This window comes from Sabethes cyaneus, chromosome 2 (assembly GCF_943734655.1).
Source record: "Sabethes cyaneus chromosome 2, idSabCyanKW18_F2, whole genome shotgun sequence".
NCBI classification, from domain to species: domain Eukaryota; kingdom Metazoa; phylum Arthropoda; class Insecta; order Diptera; family Culicidae; genus Sabethes; species Sabethes cyaneus.
In genome coordinates, this window is record NC_071354.1 from 183,445,311 (window position 1) to 183,465,713 (window position 20,403).

Below are 20,403 nucleotides of genomic sequence, written 5' to 3' on the forward strand. Positions count from 1 at the left end.
GAGAAACAGACGATAGAAAATAAGCTGCACACACATACACACACAGACCATCCCTAAATAAATAAAATATTGAATTGATAAAGGAAAACAAGTAGGGTAGTTGATCCAGTAGTTGTGGTAGTACCAATAGTTGCGCTACTATTCATTATTAATGCATATTTTCGTCACCGTAGCATTTTAGATAAAACAATTATATTCATTATATAAAACAGGTTTTTAGAAGTATTTGTAGTTGGTACTACACCATTTAAAATTAAAGCATTATTTGCTAAAATGCCAATTTTCCAAAATCTAACGCGCAGTTGGAGCGCACAACTATAGGCGCTCATCTATAGTTTTGCTACGATGTTTTTTCACTTAGCAACCTAGCAATGTATATGGAATAACACAATTAAAGGAACATCAAACTTAATTAAGGAAACATTAGCGCAACTGTTGGTACAATATAATTGAATCGGAAAATTCATTTTTTCTTTATAAAGCTTCTCGTACAACGAAAGCAATTGTCTTGCCTTGTGACAAATACCTTGTATTTGATAAATTTTTATCCCACAAGCATTAATTGAAGCATATACCTCAATAAACAAGCAAAATGAAGGTATATTGTGCTTAGTGGCGCAACTAATGGATCATCTACCCTAATGGGAAAGTAATAAAATATAATAAAAATTTATAGTTTAAAACATAGTTTTCCGGCTATTCTTTAAGGTTTTATCCCACCGTGAAAAATCTCGAGATTTTTTAACCCCTGAAAAAGTTTGCTTACATTTTCATACAAAAATTTTTATTCTACAATACTTGGTTTAACCTTATAAAGATTTAATTAAGCGATGTCTGAAAAAACCGGAAAAAAATGTTGTAAGTTTTCTTGGAAAATAGAAGATATTGATTTTTTTAAATAGTGCTTTTGTTCAAAATCTTCAACTGCCCGTGTACAAAATTTCATGGAATTCTGCGAATCTTCACTTGAACCCGTACGATAATTTTGAAAAATGTTCAAAAAATGCCCCTCCCCTACTCCACTTTGAGTCCAAATAATGCTGCGCCACTGGCACAAAACATGCCACGAAAACATCAGCATATGAAATCTGATCAGAAAAGCAGTTTATTTCGACAAATCTGAATGAGGTAAAAAACATGGCAAAACCGGGTGCAAAACATTATAGAATTGGGAGGTAGACAAAATCGGGTTACCACTGATATAACCCCTTTAATCCTTTACACAGCTATGGCATGCCACGCGCCTCCATCGATTCTAAAATGAAGCTCCTAGACGAAGACGGAAGTGAATGAAACGCGCTCATCGGCTTTTGGACACGCATCATTTGGCCTATAAGATTTTCTAAAAATTGTTTCAAAAAGATAATTATGCTTCTGATTTTACATGACAAATTGGGACTTTTTTATTGCAAAAGGCAGTATCTCGAAATCGGTGTAAAATCCTTAGTGATAATAAGTGATTTTTATATAAAAAGTCGGACGTAAACAAAAAAAATAGGCACTGCTTTGATTGCTAAATATATAATTTTTTTTTTTCGAATTTCTTGAACAAGTTTCTCTAAAAATGTAAAAAAGATTACTTCTTAACGTAATATTTTTGGAGATTCGGAGCAAAAGAAAAAATATTGAGAGCTGTGGTTTGAAGCCCACCTGTTCAGTCAATTATTTTTACATTCTGCACATCATTTCCCCCATTTTATTCAATTTCCGGTCCCTTACATTTACATTAACAACTACATTAATTCCCATTGTCCAATCGATGGTCCCATTGATCAAGGGGAGTTCTAACCGACACCAAGCTCGGGAGTTTTATTTTTTGACCTAAAATGATTAATCTGCCCTAAATTTTATTTAGTTTCCGAGAAGGGGTAACAACCCGCATCGAATTGTACGCACTGCGAATACCTAAGATTGAGTCAGCTAGTGTAAAATATATCGAGCTTTCGATTGTTGAGTATTGAAGTCGGCACACCAATGAAGGCGCGTTCCATGCTTCAGACTTAATCTGACCGTCCGCACTGATAGTCTTCACGTTCCCATTGGATTGTTCCACCGGCAGGTAAATCTTCAAAACATTTCGCAAAAATGAACTGTCGACAGCCTACTCGCTATTATTACTCAAGTATGTTGCACTTGTTAATAATCCATAGCGCATGAGGCAAACACTCTACGAGCAATACTGATAGATACAGCCAGATTAGTTACAATTGATGATAACGATTGACCCGGCAATCAGGTGATCACAACTACGGAACATAGATATGTAAGTTCAGATATATATATATTAAAAGCCACCCTCAAGTACTCGCTGTTTAGTAGTCTACTAAACCACCATAGAAACCAACGAGTTCGCAAAGACAATAGGTTTTCAGTTAACGCTCGGAGTTATTTATTGATATGGCTATAGTATAAAAGCTTGCTTTAACCTAAGTGCAGTTTAATCAATAAACTGCAGTGACCTTCATCGGAGCTAAAATTTTATTACCGGTTGAATTTTTGTGTGTGCAAAATGGGGCCTCTATTTCTTCAGCTAAGTGTACTAATTTTAGGAGTATTCATTCTAGCAATTCACGCGGAGAGTAAGAAAATGTATTGAAATTGATTTGTGCGTTTTGATTGAAACGGGAAAAATTATTGCAGAGAAAATCGTCTGTTATGTGGGCACGTGGGCTGTGTACAGGCCCGGTCGGGGTGGCTTCGGTATCGAACATATCGACCCGTTCCTGTGTACTCATCTGATGTACTCGTTTTTCGGAATCAACGAAGATGGTACACTGCGTATCATTGACCCCTATTTGGATCTGGAGGAGAATTGGGGCCGAGGTCACATAAAGCGCTTCAATGCTCTGAAGGCTGTGAACCCGGCGCTGAAAACAATTGCCGCCGTCGGCGGTTGGAATGAGGGCTCGGTTAAGTTTTCCAACGTTGCCGGCAAGCCGGCATTGCGGCAACGTTTTATTCAAGATGCTGTAGCATTTTGTCGAAAGTACGACTTCGACGGTGTGGACTTGGACTGGGAATATCCGGCACAGCGGGGTGGAAATGAGGCTAACGATAAGGAAAATCATGCACTGTGGCTAGAGGAAATGCGAAAAGTGTAAGTGAAATACCTATTTGTGAGTCAAAGCTCTGGGTATCTAACCATTGGTGCTACCATAGTTCATTGTGAATAGTGTGGATGTTTTGGAAAAATGAAAGACCGTTACGTTGAAATGTGCAAGTGAGATTTGTGAGAATATTGTAATCCCGAAACAAAATTCATCGCTGGTTAACTAATTAACACTAACACGTTTGGTTTCACCCTTACACCAGTTTCCAAAGCTCGACCGCTTTGAATCATTTAAATAATGAAAGATACAACTCAAACGCATGTATTAAAATTATAGATTATTTATAACAGGCATTCTAAACATCAAAATTGGACTTTCAATTTGAGCGTTATTTTCAATTTGCGTTGTAAGTTTGACGCACCTTTTTATAAATGATATTTTGGCCACAGGCTTTACGTAAAAGTACATGTTTTTCTAACAGTAGGTAAACATAATGAGTGTATTAACAAATTACACCCGAAAACTAGTTGTTTAATTTGACAAACGGCATTAAAAAAATGGGTCGAAATAAGGTCGGCACTTCAAAGCACCCGGGGCAAGTGGGACCTATTAACAATAAAGTGTTTCAGCACAAAACTTCCTGTCTTAATACATTTTTTACATGAACTATCGAACATTTTCAGTTCAATTACATAATATTTATACCAGTAAAGCTTTAAAATAAAACCGAAAAAGACTAAACCAAGGGCCCCCAAAAAACAAGCCCACATGCACAGCTTGTGAAGGAACAAACAGTTTGGTCACATTTTTGTTATATCCAAACGATGTTAATTGAATTTGGAAGCCAAATTTGATATAATTAAGCAAATATGCAACTGGAATTGAAACAATAAAGTGTTGTGGTTATTAAAACGTAACTATCTCTTATGAGTAGCTCTACCGAATTGGGCATGGTAGAACAAACCGATCATAATCGTATTTTCGAGCTATTAAACAGTGATTAATCCTAAATTACGTCTCGCAAGAATTGGATACGACATATTCAACTACATTTCATTACAATAATGCTTTACAGCGTAATTGCTCACGATCTGTGTTTTATATAGATTATGTAGTCGCCCGTTGTGATCTGATTTTGTTACGCTATTTTTGAATGAACCCTTCGTACAAATATTGTTTTTTATTGCTTCTTGCAATGCTTTAACATTGCTGTATATTAACTTACACAATTTACTATTATTTTATGCTTTTTAATCACATTTGCCGGGGCAAGTGGGACCTATCGCCATAACTTTGAAAATTCTCCTCCAGATTCATTTCATGTAAATTGATAGGCCTTTTTCGTAATTAATCCTTCAAAGTGATACCACTGAAGAGTTTCTGTGCTAAAAGAATTTTGAAATAATCAGGTATAGAAAACACAGTGGAATAAACCCAAACTATGCATTTTTTAGGTCCCACTTGCCCCGGTGTACCTTACACACTATTTAGGGAAAGAATACGTTCCACGTAAATCAACAATCCGTAAATTCCAAAATTGACATGAAAAAACTATGTGAATTAAAAAATATGCGTTAAAATAGTCGCGTAAATTCCAAAACTCGAAAATCATGTAAAAGCCGCGTATTTTCAAAAATTCGCGTAAAAATAGTTCGGTAAAATAAAATCGTGGTTTTCCGTTAACGATTTATTGTACAAAGGATAAAATTAATGTAGGGTCAGAGGTGTAGGTCAAAATGTAGGTATTAGAGAAAAACAGTACTATTTTCCAATTATTTTCTAGCTTTTCGTTAGCTTTGATTTTGCAGTTCACTAATACTCATTATCCAGGAACTACATTACCTGAAAATGAAAGTTAAAATGAAAATTTTCCTCCTTGAGCCCTTCGATTTATTGACCATGGTATCAAACGTCGGATTGTTTTCAAGCGCTGACTGTTTTAATTAAAGATTTGATATGCGGCTTTTTTTAGAAACTATCCTACTAGTTTGTTCCGAAGGACTTCGAAACTTCACGAAATTTTGCATACGAACAAATTTGAAGGACTTTTTAATTAATTTAAAAGAAATTCGCGGTCTTCTATTTTCCCCGAAAACTTTAAAGGACATTTTTGGCCATGGTAAAAAAGCAAAGCAAAGTCTTGGGCTTAAACGTCCTTTCTAAGACTTGACCCTTCTTTATCGACAGACTTCACAGCCGGCTATTAGAGTACAGGACAGTTACGGGGCTAGTGCAACAATCCTACTGACTCTATCTAACAGCACCGCCTAGCCGAGATTCGAGCATACGACAACTGGCTTGTTAGACCAGCATCGTACCTCGAAACCAACTAAGATATAGATATGTTCGATATAGAGATAACAAAAGGACGACGAATATGAAAAACAATACAGCAAAGAGATACCGAAACACGCCGAAAAACGTTGTAAAAACGGCAATAAGATGATGAAATAGCACGACATGGCAGGCGAAAAACTCGATTTTCTAAACATTAATTTGATTCATATATTCATATCTCTAAAGCCAATCATTGTAGAGTGAATAGTAGGTATTTTATAAAAATGTAAATAAGCTTTCTAAAAAATCTGGAGAAACATTATATCTCTCCTATTCTTCTTCCTCTCTCTAACTTTTCCTGGTCTCTGTTTTTCTCTACCGTGCGTCCTCTAGCGGGTCCCTCAACAGTAATACCAGATCGAACCTATGGATGTGCTCGTATCTACGGATTTTCATAAATTTTACGGAAAAGATTTCAATAAACTTTACGGAAAAGGTTGAAAATTTCTTTCAGATATAAAAATCGCGAGTACACTACATACCAGGGCCTAAAATTATCACCGAATTTCAAACAAATCAGAAAATCTTTTTTCTCAGCATTGTTTATTACGCCTCTGAGTTTCGTATGCACAACTGCACAGTGATTTTCATCATAGTATACAAGTTCAATATATCGTGAAAATAGAACAGGAGAAAGTGATTTTCAAATTAAGAAGGTTTCTTAAGTGCTTTGTGCTTTGGGTCATTGTCTTGGTAAAACTTGAACCTCTGACTAAATCCCATTTTGTTGGCACTTTGCTTCAAATTTTGATTTAAAATGTCTAAATAGGAGGGTTTGTTCGTTCACTTTGACGGTTGATTCATTTGACAGTCCCGTCTCAGTCGAGCAAAATTTGACAAAGTTATATATGGGACATTTGTAGAACCAGTTATTATCTTATAACCTTATTAGTGACTTAATGAATGCTCATTTAGTTACTAATGACGTATTAGCATTATAGCATCGTAACTACAACAGATACAGCAAAACTTTTTTCAGCAAAATTGAAGATGATAACTAGTTCTACGAATGTTCCATAAACAACTTTGTCAAATTTTGCTCGGCTGAGACGGTACTGTCAAATGAATCAAAATTGAGTCAAAGTGAACGAACAAGCCCTGCTAAATAGACATTTTGATCCAACACCTTTAGCCGTAATCCACCCGCTTACCACCACTCCGCCCCAGCCCACAGTGGGGCGACTCCATACAAATGCTGGCCAAGCAAACAAATCTCTTTAAATCAAGGATAATATGTGGTTCTTAAGTAATTTTGGGGTGCTGAGCCCGAATTTCAGGTTTATTTTGCATTAGAACGTATATTTTTTATGTTAGGGAGAATTTTCAACTATTTTTCAAGTATTTTGTAAGTAAAAAGACGTATAAGAAATGAGGGTCATTTGGAAAACTATTGCAGATGGATTTTTACAGGATAAAACATTATATAAAACAATACAAAGCAAGTATGAGCTTTAATAATCAACACAAAATCCATATAAGTTAATATTAAAATCAAATCAAAAATCAAAACTTTTCCCCTTATTAGTTTTCTTAATCTTCTTTATCTCCATCTTCTTTTTCTTCTTCTTCTTCTTCTTCTTCTTCTTCTTTTTCTCCTGCAGAATCACTCGCTTCACGTTTCGTCTTCAATAGTAATATAGCGTTCTAAGAAAGATTTTTCTAATTACATTTTTCCGTTTCGAAGAAGCTATAAGCTTTATCCGGAGAAATAAGAAGACGAACAATTCTATCACGATTTGTATTTTCACACTCATTTTTGCATGTAAAATATTGTCTTGTATTTTTATCACTATTTTTAGCATAAGGCAATAACCTTATTTTCGTGAGGGTCAATACCGGTGTAGTGGCTAGCATTCACGCCTCTCACACCGAGGACCATGGTTCAATTCCCAACCCCACAGAAGTCACGAATGACCCGAGTTGTTAAAGTGACTATAATTAAACAAAAAAAACTTATTTTTGTGCTTCTTCTGTCATTCGTCCTATCAGCAATATAGTTGTCTAGATTCATTTATGACCGCGAATTCAAATTCTTTGCATTGCAGTGGACGTATTATATGAGACTATACCCTGACATAAGGGTGTTTGGTATACAAACAAAAAGTTTCGAATTTTTCTGAAATAATGTATTCAAGAACTTGCTATAAGAAAATTTCTCAACCTTTTAATTAATTTCATATCTATTCCCGTGATTCCAGAACTAATACCCGGATTGGCATAAGATCTTCGAGCTGTATTTCCGTCATTACTATCGCTGTATCCTCCAGACTTCCTCCAACCTCTAAAATCTAGTCAATATGCAATATGGACCATAGATTCGAAGCAGCTTATCCGACTATGTAAAGGAGATATTCCATAATTAAGATATCCTACTTTGAGTGTTTGCATTTTGTCTATATTGTTGAATTCTGATATAATAGCCTTACAAGCGTAATATCTGTGCTCTGTGCTACTCTGCGCTAAATGAGACTATATCCATTTGAAAGCTCATATTTTACGTCAACTTTTACCGGTAGTGTCAATAGTGGCGAACCTTGGCTTCAAAACTTTTAAGCGTGTTTTACGCGAAAATATGGCACTTTTTTAATGAAAATTAAAATGTTGGCATACTATGATAAAATTACAGCATACTCAATCAATGGGCTTTATTCAGCACTATTTTTTGAAGAACTTTTCCTTAGACACTGTTGAAATCCGAGCTACCATTGGACCTCCAGAATGTTTTGAAATATTGGGTTATTTTTCAAAAAAGCGCTAAAACATGCTGAGATAGCATACTTTCAAGATTCATAGAAAATTCAAATTTCGTCATATTGATCTAAAATTTCGGATTTGAACACTTCAATAGTATAGAATCACAGGAAAAATACAACGGAGAGTCGAAATGAACTTTCATTTTTTGGCTGCTGGCCAACGATTCCCCACTGTGCAGCCGTGTTTAACCATCGCTTTCAGATTTTTTACATTTAGTTCATTGTTTGGCATTTTCCATACAAATTGACAACCATCTGAGCCAAAACTGATAGATTTCTTCCCAGTAAGATATTATTTTTGCAGATGAGTACAAATTTACCATCTTTGGCTCAGACGGTCATCGTTTTGTATTGGGAAAAGACAAACGATGAACTAAATGTAAACAATCTGAAAGCGATGGTTAAACACGGCTGGGGTGGAGTGGTGGTAAGCGGGTGGATTACGGCTAAAGGTGTTGGCAATTTAGTCTTCATCGATGGCATCATAAATCAAAATGTCTATTTAGACATTTTAAAGCAAAATTTGAAGCAAAGTGCCAGCAAAATGGGATTTGGTCAAAGGTTCAAATTTTACCGAGGCTATGACCCAAAGCACAAAGCACTTAAGAAACTCATACGGTTACTTTACAATTGCTCAAAACTTATTGATACTCTCCCACAATATCTGCAGACATCAATTCCATTGAAAACCTTTTGGAATATTTCTACAAAAAAGTTAGAAACCATCAAATTTCTAACAAAAACGGTCTTAAAAAGCACTTAATGGACGAATGGGACCAAATTCCCACCGAATACATGAAAAAACTGGTAGACAGCATTCCACTAAAGACAGTTGAAATAAGCAAGGGATACCATACTAAATGCTAATCTTTGAAATTAAGCCACATCTGCGAAGTCAAAACTGTTAATTCGAAGCCCGTACGAATATGGATTTGAGTGGATTTTTTCATACGCTAATTTATAATATTTTTTTCAGATAAATAAAAACCATTTTTCCAAAACCAGATATCATACCTTAAAATTAATATCTGACACTATGATTTTACTTGAATAACATGTCCCTAAAACTTCTGTTAAACTTTTAATCGTAGAAAAAGGAAATCTGCATGTGCCGTACGAATTCGAGTTTGAGTCACTGTATGTAGCAAGATTTTTATAAAATAATACGATAATACTAGTTTCTTTTAGTAAGTATAAAAAAGTCTTTTATACTAGTTTGCTTCTGTTCTTTCTTTACTATGTGCCCGTATTGAACTATAATTGCAACTGTCTAGTGCAAGAGTTCAACTTAATCCCTGCTATAATGCGACTGTAAGAAACTGTGGAAAGACGACAATGAACCAAAAAAAATGCTAGGACTACCAATAAATTCAAAAGTTCAGAAAAGTTACGAAAAATTTAACTTTTTAAAGCATTGCATGAGAGCTAATATTCGTATAATTTTTCCGAACAATTAGCTTTTCTGAGAGTTTACTTTTTCTAGAATTTACTCTAGTTCTAAATAGAATTTTTCTGAGAAAAAGGAATAAACAGTCTAGTAAGAAGAGTTTACTGTGTACCGAATTAAAAGGGGAAAATTTATGTTAACGCTGTCATGCAATCAATATGAACCTGAATTTTTCAGTGCTATTCACTATTATATGCGTTGGTGGCATAATATTCTTCACTTTGAGACTCTCCTGAAAATAATATTCACGTTATTAGTAATACTGATATTTTTCCTGATGGAGTACGGGAAAAAGGCGAAATATTTTATTTTCTACTTCTTTACACATTTTAACCGTTCCTAATATAACTTCAGTGATAGAGCATTGAAAACTTGTTTTTTATAACCAAGCAATTGGACTTTGTCCTATTTACGGCTTGAAGACGATTAAAACATAACAAGAATAGTAAAAAACAATAAAAATGACAAAAACACGCCAGAAAAGCAAAAAAAACAAAAAAAGACGACTAAAAGTGTCAAAAAGGTGACAAAATGCAAGAAAAGACGACGAATAAATGTTAAGAAACACTTTAAGAGCGATAAAAAGGTAGTAAAAAGAAGACCACAAAAATGATAAAAAACACTGAAAAAGGAACCAAAAATGAAAAACAGACGTCAAAAAAGCAAACCGACATATATAAGAAGATAAGAAGATGACAAAAAGACAACTAAAATACGATATAAAGGTAACAAAGAGATGACAAATATGAACAAAATACAGCAAAGAGATGATAATACACGCCGAAAAACGTTACAAAACCGAAATAAGATGATGAAAAGCCGCAAAAACGAAACAAAGGTAAAATGAACGACGTACATATGTTTACAGAAAAACGATGATAAGTTAGTAAAAATACAACTTTTTTTTTTGTCTTGTAAACAAACAGAACGAGTCCTGCCGTCGTCATTTTGTGTCTTATTTTTCGTTTTGACACCTTTTTAGCTAAAAAGGTGATAAAAGACAATAAAAAAATGACAAAAAATGAAGAAAAACACACAAAATGGCGAAGATAGGACGCCAAAACAGCAACAAAAAGTCGTCAAAAACGCTAATAAAAACAGAAAACACGACAAAAAATAGTTTAAAAAACGTCAAAACGGTGACAAAATATGCAAAAAAACAACGAATATAAGAAAAAAGATGACGAAAGAACGACGAAACGACAGTTAAAAACAACACTTTGGTTTTATTTTTTATATGCCAGAAGGCCACTGCGACAGTCTTAATAATCGTCTTTTGTGGCAGTTTTTGGTTGTCTTGACAACAGACTGGATGACGAGAAAACGGCCAAAAAGACTATCAAAAGATAACAAAAATGTCAACATGAAACGTTGAAAAGATGCTAAAACAATAAAAAAATGATAAAAAGCCGTTGAAAAAAGCAACGAAAAATAAAAAACAGAGATCAAAAAAGACATGACGAGAATGCAAAAAACCGATGAAAGTATAAGAACAAACGCTAAAGAAGTGACAAAAAACGAAAAGAGAGATTATAAAAAAAAACCACGAAAAGATTGGTAATGGGCCAAAAAAGGTGATGAAAAGACGATAACACAACAGCAAAACAGCGACAAGAAATTCCAAAACAGAGTTTAAATGAGGACTAAAAAACGCCATCAGGAGCAACCAAAAACGTCACAAGACAATAAAAAATAACACCAAATTGCTAGAAAGACGATGTAAGGATACCAGAAATATAGATATAAAACAAAACAAACCATCGAAAGAAAAAAAATTGAAGATGAAAGACGGAAAAGCATAGATGTATGGCGAATGATGAAATATCAAACAAGAGCACAGTCGAGTAAGCGTCCTTATTCGATTTAATTTAAATGTTAAAAAAATTATTTGATTCCAAAAAGTACTAATTTCCTTCATATATAATCAACAACAATGGTTATAAAAGAGATGTGATAAGTGGACCGGAGTTCATCCATTTAACGACTTGATTAAAATACGATACAATGCACCTTGAAGTGTTATTTCTTAGCCCCAGCTTCAATTGATCAATCAAATACCCATCAATTCCATAATAAAAAGTTTTTCGATTTCGTTCAAACTACTTATGTGTACTTGTTCCTTTTTTGAATTTTTGAGATCCATTTCTTTCTATTTGGCGCTTTCACAGGAGAGTGGTAGTTCCAAAAATAATCATCCGTGCCATGCCACATTTAAAGAACACAATTTTTGAACCATTTAAACGATTTTAATGATTATATAGATATAGAAATGTAATATTGTATTAAAACTTAACCCTTTGGACAATTACAAAAGCACTGCAAATATTCTGGTTTTTGTATTTTCATAGTGTGATGGGCCAAGAGTTCCTAGTAGGTACTTTACATTTTTCTTCTAAATTATGATTGGTACTTTAAAAAGAAACAAATTTTCGACTGCTTTTGGTACCAAACTAGCTAAGAGATTCTTTAAAATAAATATTAAAACCTGATTTAATCCACCTAGTGGTGAAAGGAACCTTTGTTACACGGTCTTACTTGCTATTTGAGATAGAAATCGACACGTTTGGTTTACATGAAATTTTTGGAAATTGAATAAGTTTACAAAATTTGAACCAAATAGAAGCACTTATAAATTTTGATAGTTCCTTTTCTCATGAAATTGCTGTGTAAGTTGTTACTAATGAGGGTAAGTGCAAGTAAAAGTAAGTTGTAAGATGAAATATTATTCTTTAACATATACATTGCGTAGTAAAGGTCTAGTTTATAGGTTTTTGAACTACGCATAATTTCCTGTATTGCCATTCTATTTGATTCACAACAATAAAGTTTTCTCGAATAAATTTCATCAATTTTTATTAACCTGCGGTTACTCACGTTGTTGTATTTTGTACACCATGTGTAGGTTTTTGAATGCCATATTGTTATATAGTTACAAATCGTATATTACGTATATACTAACGTATATTCTTCAATAAACTTGTTATGAGCAAAATGTCAGAATTATTCAATGCATTATTACTTTAAATTGTTAGGAAAATAGATTAGCATAAACTGACATCACAGAAACGAAGCAAGTAGCATGTGAGGTGTACCGCAATTGGCCCCAACTGGAATTTTCTTTCGTTTCTTCATATGGAAAAATGGTGTCTGTGTGCAGCAAAACTACCAGCAAATGTAAAATGTTTAAAATGTATCCGTCTGTTGGTAGTTGAGTAATTCGGGGTCAAAATCAGGGTATTTTTTATAATCAAAGTTCTACAGTTCGTAAACAAGGAAACATAGAGGTATACTATGTTCAGCAAAGTTGCGTATTTTTATTATTTATACAACTTTGTAATACATGAAAAAGTCATACAACAATTACAAAAAGAGCTAAAATAGAAAAACTGATTTTTCAAATTCATCTTCTATACCTATAAAGAAGGATTTCTGTCTGTCTGTCTGTCTGTCTGTCTGTCTGTCTGTCTGTCTGTCTGTCTGTCCGTATGTTCCTTATAGAATCGAAAACTACTGAACCAATCGGCATGAAAATATGCATGTAGAGGTTTTTTGGGGCCAGGAAAGGTTTTAGTGATGGTTAGAAACCCCTCCCCCCACTAAGAGGGGGGGCTCCCATACAAATGAAACACAAATTTCTGCATAACTCGACAACTAATCAAGCAAATAGAACAAAATTTGGCATGTGGGTGTTTTCGGTGACAAGAACTTATTCTATGTTAAATTGAGACCCCTCCCCTCTTTCTAAGAGGAATTATAACTCCTCTCCTCTTTAAAAGGGGGGGGCTTCCATACAAATTTCCTCATAACTCGAGAACTAATCAAGCAAATGGAACCAAATTTGGCATGTGAAGGTTTTCGAAGGCAAGAATATTTTCTATAGTAAATTAGGACCCCTCCTCACTTTAAGAGGGGGGGCTCCTGTACCAAAGAAACACAATTTTCCTCATAACTCGAGATGTAATTAAGCAAATGGAACCAAATTTGGCATGTGGGTGTTTTTGGAGACAAAAATTTTTTCTATGATGAATTAGGACCCCTTCCCGTTTTAGGAGGGGGGGATCCTATACAAATGAAATACAAATTTCCTCAACTGAAGAACTAATCAAGCAAATGGAACAAAATTTGGCATGTGAAAGTTTTCGAGGGCAAGAATATTTTTTATGGTAAATAAGGACCCCTCCCCACTTTAGGAGGGGGGGCTCCTATACAAACGAAATACAAATTTCCTCATAACTCGAGAACTAATCAAGCAAATGGAACAAAATTTGGCACGTGGGTGTTTTTGGAGACAAAATTTTTTTCTATGATGAATTGGGACCCCTCCCCACTTTAGGAAGGGGGGCTCCTATACAAACGAAATGCAAATTTCCTCATAACTCGAGAATTAATCAAGCAAATGGAACCAAATTTGGCATGTGAAAGTTTTCTAGGGCATGAATATTTTCTATGGTGAATTTGACCCCCTCCCCGCTTTAAGAGGGGGGACTCCTATACAAACGAAATACAAATTTCCTCATAACTCGAGAACTAATCAAGCAAATGGAACCAAATTTGGCACGTGGGTGTTTTTGGAGACAAAAATTTTTTCTATGATGAATTGGGACCCCTACCCACTTTAGGAGGGGATGGGGCTCCTATACAAATGAAATTCAAATTTCCTCATAACTCGAGAACTAATCAAGCAAATAGAACCAAATTTGGCATGTGGAGGTCTCTGGAGGCAAAAATATTTTCTATGGTGAATTAGGACCCCTCCCAACTTTAAGAGCGGGTGCTTCTACACAAATGAAATACAAATTTCCTCATAATTCGAGAACTAATCAATCAAATGGAATATTTTCTCTATGGTAAATTACGACCCCTTCCCATTTTAAGAGGGGGGGCTCCCATACAAATGAAATACAAATTTCCTTATAATTTGAGAACTAATCAAGCAAATGGAACCAAATTTGGCATGTGGGTGTTTTTGGAGGCAACCATTTTTTCTATGATGAATAAGGACCCCTTACCTCTTTAAGAGGGGGGGCTCTCATACAAACGAAATACAAATTTCCTCATAACTCTAGAACTAATCAAGCAAATGGAACCAAATTTATCATGTGGGTGTTTTTGTAGGCAAGAATATTTTCTGTAGTATATTTTTTATGGATTTCCCCACTTTAAGAGGGGGGGGGGGGGCTCCTATATAAATGAAAAACAAATTTCCTCATAACTCGAGAACTAATCAAGCAAATGGAACCAAATTTGACATGTAAGTGGTTTTGGACGCAAGATTTTTTTCTATGATGAATTGAGACCCCTCTCTTCTTTAGAAAGCGAGTTATGGCCTATCTCCCCTTTAAGAGGGTGGGCTTCCATACAAATGAAATGCAAATTTCCTCTTATCTCGAGAACTAATCAATCAAATGGAACCAAATTTGGCATGTGGGAGATTTTGGAGTCTTGACTTTATTTTACGATAGTTAGAGACCTCTCACCCCTGTGGTAGGGGGATATGGACTCTCATACAAATAAAACAGAAATTTTTGCGAAACTCAAAAACTAATCGAACTCGAGAAATTCGAGACTCTTCCATAAAACATTAGTCAATACAAGACCACAAAAACTATCTATAGTAACACTAGATCATTCAGGACGAGACGGTCGCGAGTGTTGCCGGTGACCCGCCGTCGGAAGCGCCGCCCACTGGGGTGCTTGCAAAACTCGAGATTGTGACAAAGATCATCCGAGATTCATGATTTATGTACAACACAGGTTAATTTGTGGCAATACGAAGTTTGTCGGGTCAGCTAGTATACAATAAATAAGATCTCTTCGTTGAAGAGATAGAAGGCTACTGTCTTCAGCAAAATTTCTTGTAATAATATGCTCTAAAACTTTGCAGAACACACCAATGTGTTATATTGAAACTGAAGGAAAATAATTTTTTTATTTCACTTTTAGGGGGATTAATCAAAATTCAAATTCTACCAGACGATAGAGCTTTCAATTTCAAGAAACTCTTCCGATAAACTTAAAACCAAGTTTTTCTAGTCAAAACTCTAGTGCGCACGTTTTCTTTGGTTTTGGGCTATTGTGCGCGCGAGTAACTGTGTTATAAAAGTTGGCGCGAGTGTTCGAGGGTTAATATCTTTTTACCAGTAAAACCAATTCTTATGAAATTTTGCATATATATTCGTAGTGTGAAAACCTCTCGTTTGATATTAAAATAATTGAAATTAGGTTATTTTTCTTGGTTAAAATCATTATAAATTATTGTTAATTTTGGTGTGGTGTATTGAATTACTCATAACCTTCAAATTAAACATCCAATCAAAAAACCATTCAATAGTGATCTATCCGGCTATATTACCTGCCAAATGAAACTAATAGCACGTAAATCGGTTTGGCCATCTCTGAGAAACAGGCGATCATTTGAACCTTGTCAAAACTGGTTTTTTAAGCATAACTTTTAAACCACTTGTTTGTTTTCAATAAAAATTGGTGTGAAGTTTAGCAATAGTAAGAGCTTTTATTTGGTACTAAGATCGATGAAATCGGTTATGTAGTTCCGGAGAAAATCGAGTCACGTTATTTTCACATTTTTGCTTATAACTTTCAAACTAAAAGTCAGACCACGAAACCATTTAATAGTGATATACTAGGTAAAAATAACTTTTAAATAAAAGTTATAGCAGACGAATCGGTTCAGCCATCTCCGAGAAATAGGCGATTGAAAATTGAAGCGCACACACATACACACATACACACACACACACACACACACACACACACACACACACACACAGACATTGCTCATTCGTCGAACCTGATCGATTGGTATATGTGACACGGCCCTCCGGGCCTCAGATCGACTTCGTGTTTTTCGACCAATTCCTAAACCTTTGTTATATTGTATAACAAAGGTAAAAACGTGTATTAAACTTTCCGAAAAAGAACAAATAGGGTAACCAAAGTATTTTGGATCCTATCAGCAGCTGTACATAATTTGGACACTTACAGGAAGATCAAATGGAAGTGTGCAAATTATGTACATCTCCTGATGGGGTCCAAAATAGGTAGGCTACCCCAAAAAATGTTTGAATAAAATTGGAGCCCTTTTTATTATGGAACTAGCTGACCCGACAAACTTCGTATTGCCACAAATTAACCTGTGTTGTACATAAATCATGAATCTCGGATGATCTTTGTCACAATCTCGAGTTTTGCAAGCCCCCCAGTGGGCGGCGCTTTCGACGGCGGGTCACCGGCAACACTCGCGACCGTCTCGTCCTGAATGATCTAGTGTTACTATAGATAGTTTTTGTGGTCTTGTATTGACTACTGTTTTATGGAAGAGACTCGAATTTCTCGAGTTCGATTAGTTTTTGAGTTTCGCAAAAATTTCTGTTTTATTTGTATGAGAGTCCATATCCCCCTACCACAGGGGTTAGAGGTCTCTAACTATCGTAAAATAAATTCAAGACTCCAAAATCTCCCATATGCCAAATTTGGTTCCATTTGCTTGATTAGTTCTCAAGTTATAAGGAAATTTGAATTTCATTTGTATGGGAGCTCCCCTCTTAAAAAGGGAAGAGGTCGTAATTCACCATAGAAAAAATTTCTGCCATCTAAAACTCCCACATGCCAAATTTGGTTCCATTTGATTGATTAGTTCTCGAGATAAGAAGAAATTTGCATTTCATTTGTATGGAAGCCCACCCTCTTAAAGGGGAGATGGGCCATAACTCGCTTTCTAAAGAAGAGAGGGGTCTCAATTCACCATAGAAAAAAATCTTGCGTCCAAAACCACTTACATGTCAAATTTGGTTCCATTTGCTTGATTAGTTCTCGAGTTATGAGGAAATTTGTTTTTCATTTGTATAGGAGTCCCCCCCCCTCTTAAAGTGGGGAAATCCATAGAAAATATACCATAGAAAATATTCTTGCCTACAAAAACACCCACATGATAAATTTGGTTCCATTTGCTTGATTAGTTCTAGAGTTATGAGGAAATTTGTATTTCGTTTGTATGAGAGCCCCCCCTCCTAAAAAGGTAAGGGGTCCTAATTCACCATAGAAAAAATGGTTGCCTCCAAAAACACCCACATGCCAAATATGGTTCCATTTGCTTGATTAGTTCTCGAATTATGAGGAAATTTGTATTTAATTTGTGTAGAAGCACCCCCTCTTAAAGTTGGGAGGGGTCCCAATTCATCATAGAAAAAAATTTTGTCTCCAAAAACACCCACGTGCCAAATTTGGTTCCATTTGCTTGATTAGTTCTCGAGTTATGAGGAAATTTGTATTTCGTTTGTATAGGAGCCCCCCCTCTTAAAGTTGGGAGGGGTCCCAATTCACCATAGAAAATATTCTTGCCCTCGAAAACTTTCACATGCCAAATTTGGTTCCATTTGCTTGATTAATTCTCGAGTTATGAGGAAATTTGCATTTCATTTCTATAGGAGCCCCCCCTCCTAAAGTGGGGAGGGGTCCCAATTCATCATTGAAAAAAATTTTGTCTCCAAAAACACCCACGTGCCAAATTTGGTTCCATTTGCTTAATTAGTTCTCGAGTTATGAGGAAATTTGTATTTCGTTTGGATAGGAGCCCCCCCTCTTAAAGTTGGGAGGGGTCCCAATTCACCATAGAAAATAATCTCGCCCTCGAAAACTTTCACATGCCAAATTTAGTTTTATTTGCTTGATTAATTCTCGCGTTATGAGGAAATTTGCATTTCATTTGTATAGGAGCCCCCCTTCCTAAAGTGGGGAGGGGTCCCAATTCATCATGGAAAAAAATTTTGTCTCCAAAAACACCCACGTGCCAAATTTTGTTTCATTTGCTTGATTAGTTCTCGAGTTATGAGGTAATTTGTATTTCGTTTGTATAGGAGCCCCCCCTTTTAAAGTGGGGAGGGGTCCTAATTCACCATAGAAAATATTCTTGCCCTCGAAAACTTTCACATGCCAAATTTTGTTCCATTTGCTTGATTAGTTCCCTAGTTATGAGGAAATTTGTATTTCATGTGTATAGGATCCCCCTCTCCTAAAACGGGGAGGGGTCCCAATTCATCATAGAAAAAATTTTTGTCTCCAAAAACACCCACATGCCAAATTTGGTTCCATTTGCTTAATTACTGCTCGAGTTATGAGGAAAATTGTGTTTCTTTGGTACAGGAGCCCCCCCTCTTAAAGTGGGGAGGGGTCCTAATTTACTATAGAAAATATTCTTGCCCTCGAAAACCTTCACATGCCAAATTTGGTTCCATTTGCTTGATTAGTTCTCGAGTTATGAGGAAATTTGTATAGAAGCCCCCCCTTTTAAAGAGGAGAGGAGTTATAATTCCCTTTATAAAGAGGGGAGGGGTCTCAATTTACCATAGAATAAATTCTTGTCACCGAAAACACCCACATGCCAAATTTTGTGCTATTTGCTTGATTAGTTGTCGAGTTATGCAGAAATTTGTGTTTCATTAGTATGGGAGCCCCCCCTCTTAGTGGGGGGAGGGGTTTCTAACCATCACTAAAACCTTTCCTGGCCCCAAAAAACCTCTACATGCATATTTTCATGCCGATTGGTTCAATAGTTTTCGATTCTATAAGGAACATACGGACAGACAGACAGACAGACAGACAGACAGACAGACAGACAGACAGACAGACAGACAGAAATCCTTCTTTATAGGTATAGATTATTGAGTGGGTGCGGGGGTATCTGGTTGGTCAATTGAAGGTTAATATTGCATTACCCTTAATTCAAACATACCTAGTATTTCAGGGTAATTCAGAGATATTATAAGTGACATCATGCACATTGAACTTTTTCCGTTTTCTTCAGTTTTGACCGTAAGGGTTTACTTTTGAGTGCAGCTGTAGCCTCAGCGGAGTTTTCGTCCGGCACATCGTACGACATCCCACGAGTGGCAGCTGCACTACACTTCATCAACGTAATGACGTATGACATGCACGGAGCCTGGGAAAACACCTGCGGTTTGAATGCCCCCCTCTATGGAGGGCCTGCTGATGTGTCCGAATTACAAAAACAGTTGAACGTTAATGCCAGTATACACTATTGGCTGTCGCAGGGAGCCCCGAAAGAGAAGCTTGTCCTGGGCATTCCACTGTACGGTCGATCATTTACGCTGGCGAATCCGGCCGTTACCGATATCGGAGCCGCGGTCACTGGACCGGGAATGGCAGGTCAGTACTCCCGAGAGCCGGGAGTACTTGGATACAACGAATTTTGCGAATTGCGACAGCAAGAGCAGTGGAAAATTTGGTTCAGCGATGAACAGCAAGCATATTACGCTACCAAAGGGAACCAGTGGTTGGGCTTCGAGGATAAGAACTCGCTTGCGCTCAAGGTGAGAACTATTTTCTGATTTATACTGTGTGCCAAAAATAAAACGTTTTTCGTCCATATTCGTGCAGATGAAGTTTCTCTTGGATTTGGATCTCGGCGGAGCCATGGTATGGTCTTTGGAAAGTGATGATTTTCACGGGCTTTGCAGCACGGAAAGGTATCCATTAATGAACGTTATCTACGCGGCGCTTCGTAATGGAGCTTTGCCACCCACATCCGCTCCGCCTTCTTCATCGACAACTAGGACTACGACTACTACTTCTGCACCAGGAACCGGATCGGATTGTACGGCCGAAGGCATGTTCCCGAATCCGGACAATTGCCAGGACTATTATATCTGCACGGGCGAGGGACATCGGTATGATTTTACCTGTCCAAAGGGATTACTATTCGATCCAGTCATTAACAATTGCAACTGGCCAGAACAGGTTGACTGCCAAACAAACAATGAGATATAATTCAAATGTTATC

The 20,403-nt window shown here is 36.2% G+C and overlaps 1 protein-coding gene across 1 annotated transcript in view; it reads left to right on the forward strand.

Moving 5' to 3' along the window:
• LOC128736427 (chitinase-3-like protein 1) overlaps nucleotides 1-20,390 on the forward strand; it is a 29,824-nt gene extending 9,434 nt beyond the window's left edge. Inside the window, exons 2-4 of the mRNA XM_053830908.1 lie at nucleotides 2,565-3,097; nucleotides 19,408-19,933; nucleotides 20,001-20,390. Coding sequence (XP_053686883.1) covers nucleotides 2,565-3,097; nucleotides 19,408-19,933; nucleotides 20,001-20,390 — 1,449 coding nt within the window. The remainder of the gene's footprint in view (nucleotides 1-2,564; nucleotides 3,098-19,407; nucleotides 19,934-20,000) is intronic.
• The last annotated feature ends 13 nt before the right edge of the window (nucleotides 20,391-20,403 follow it).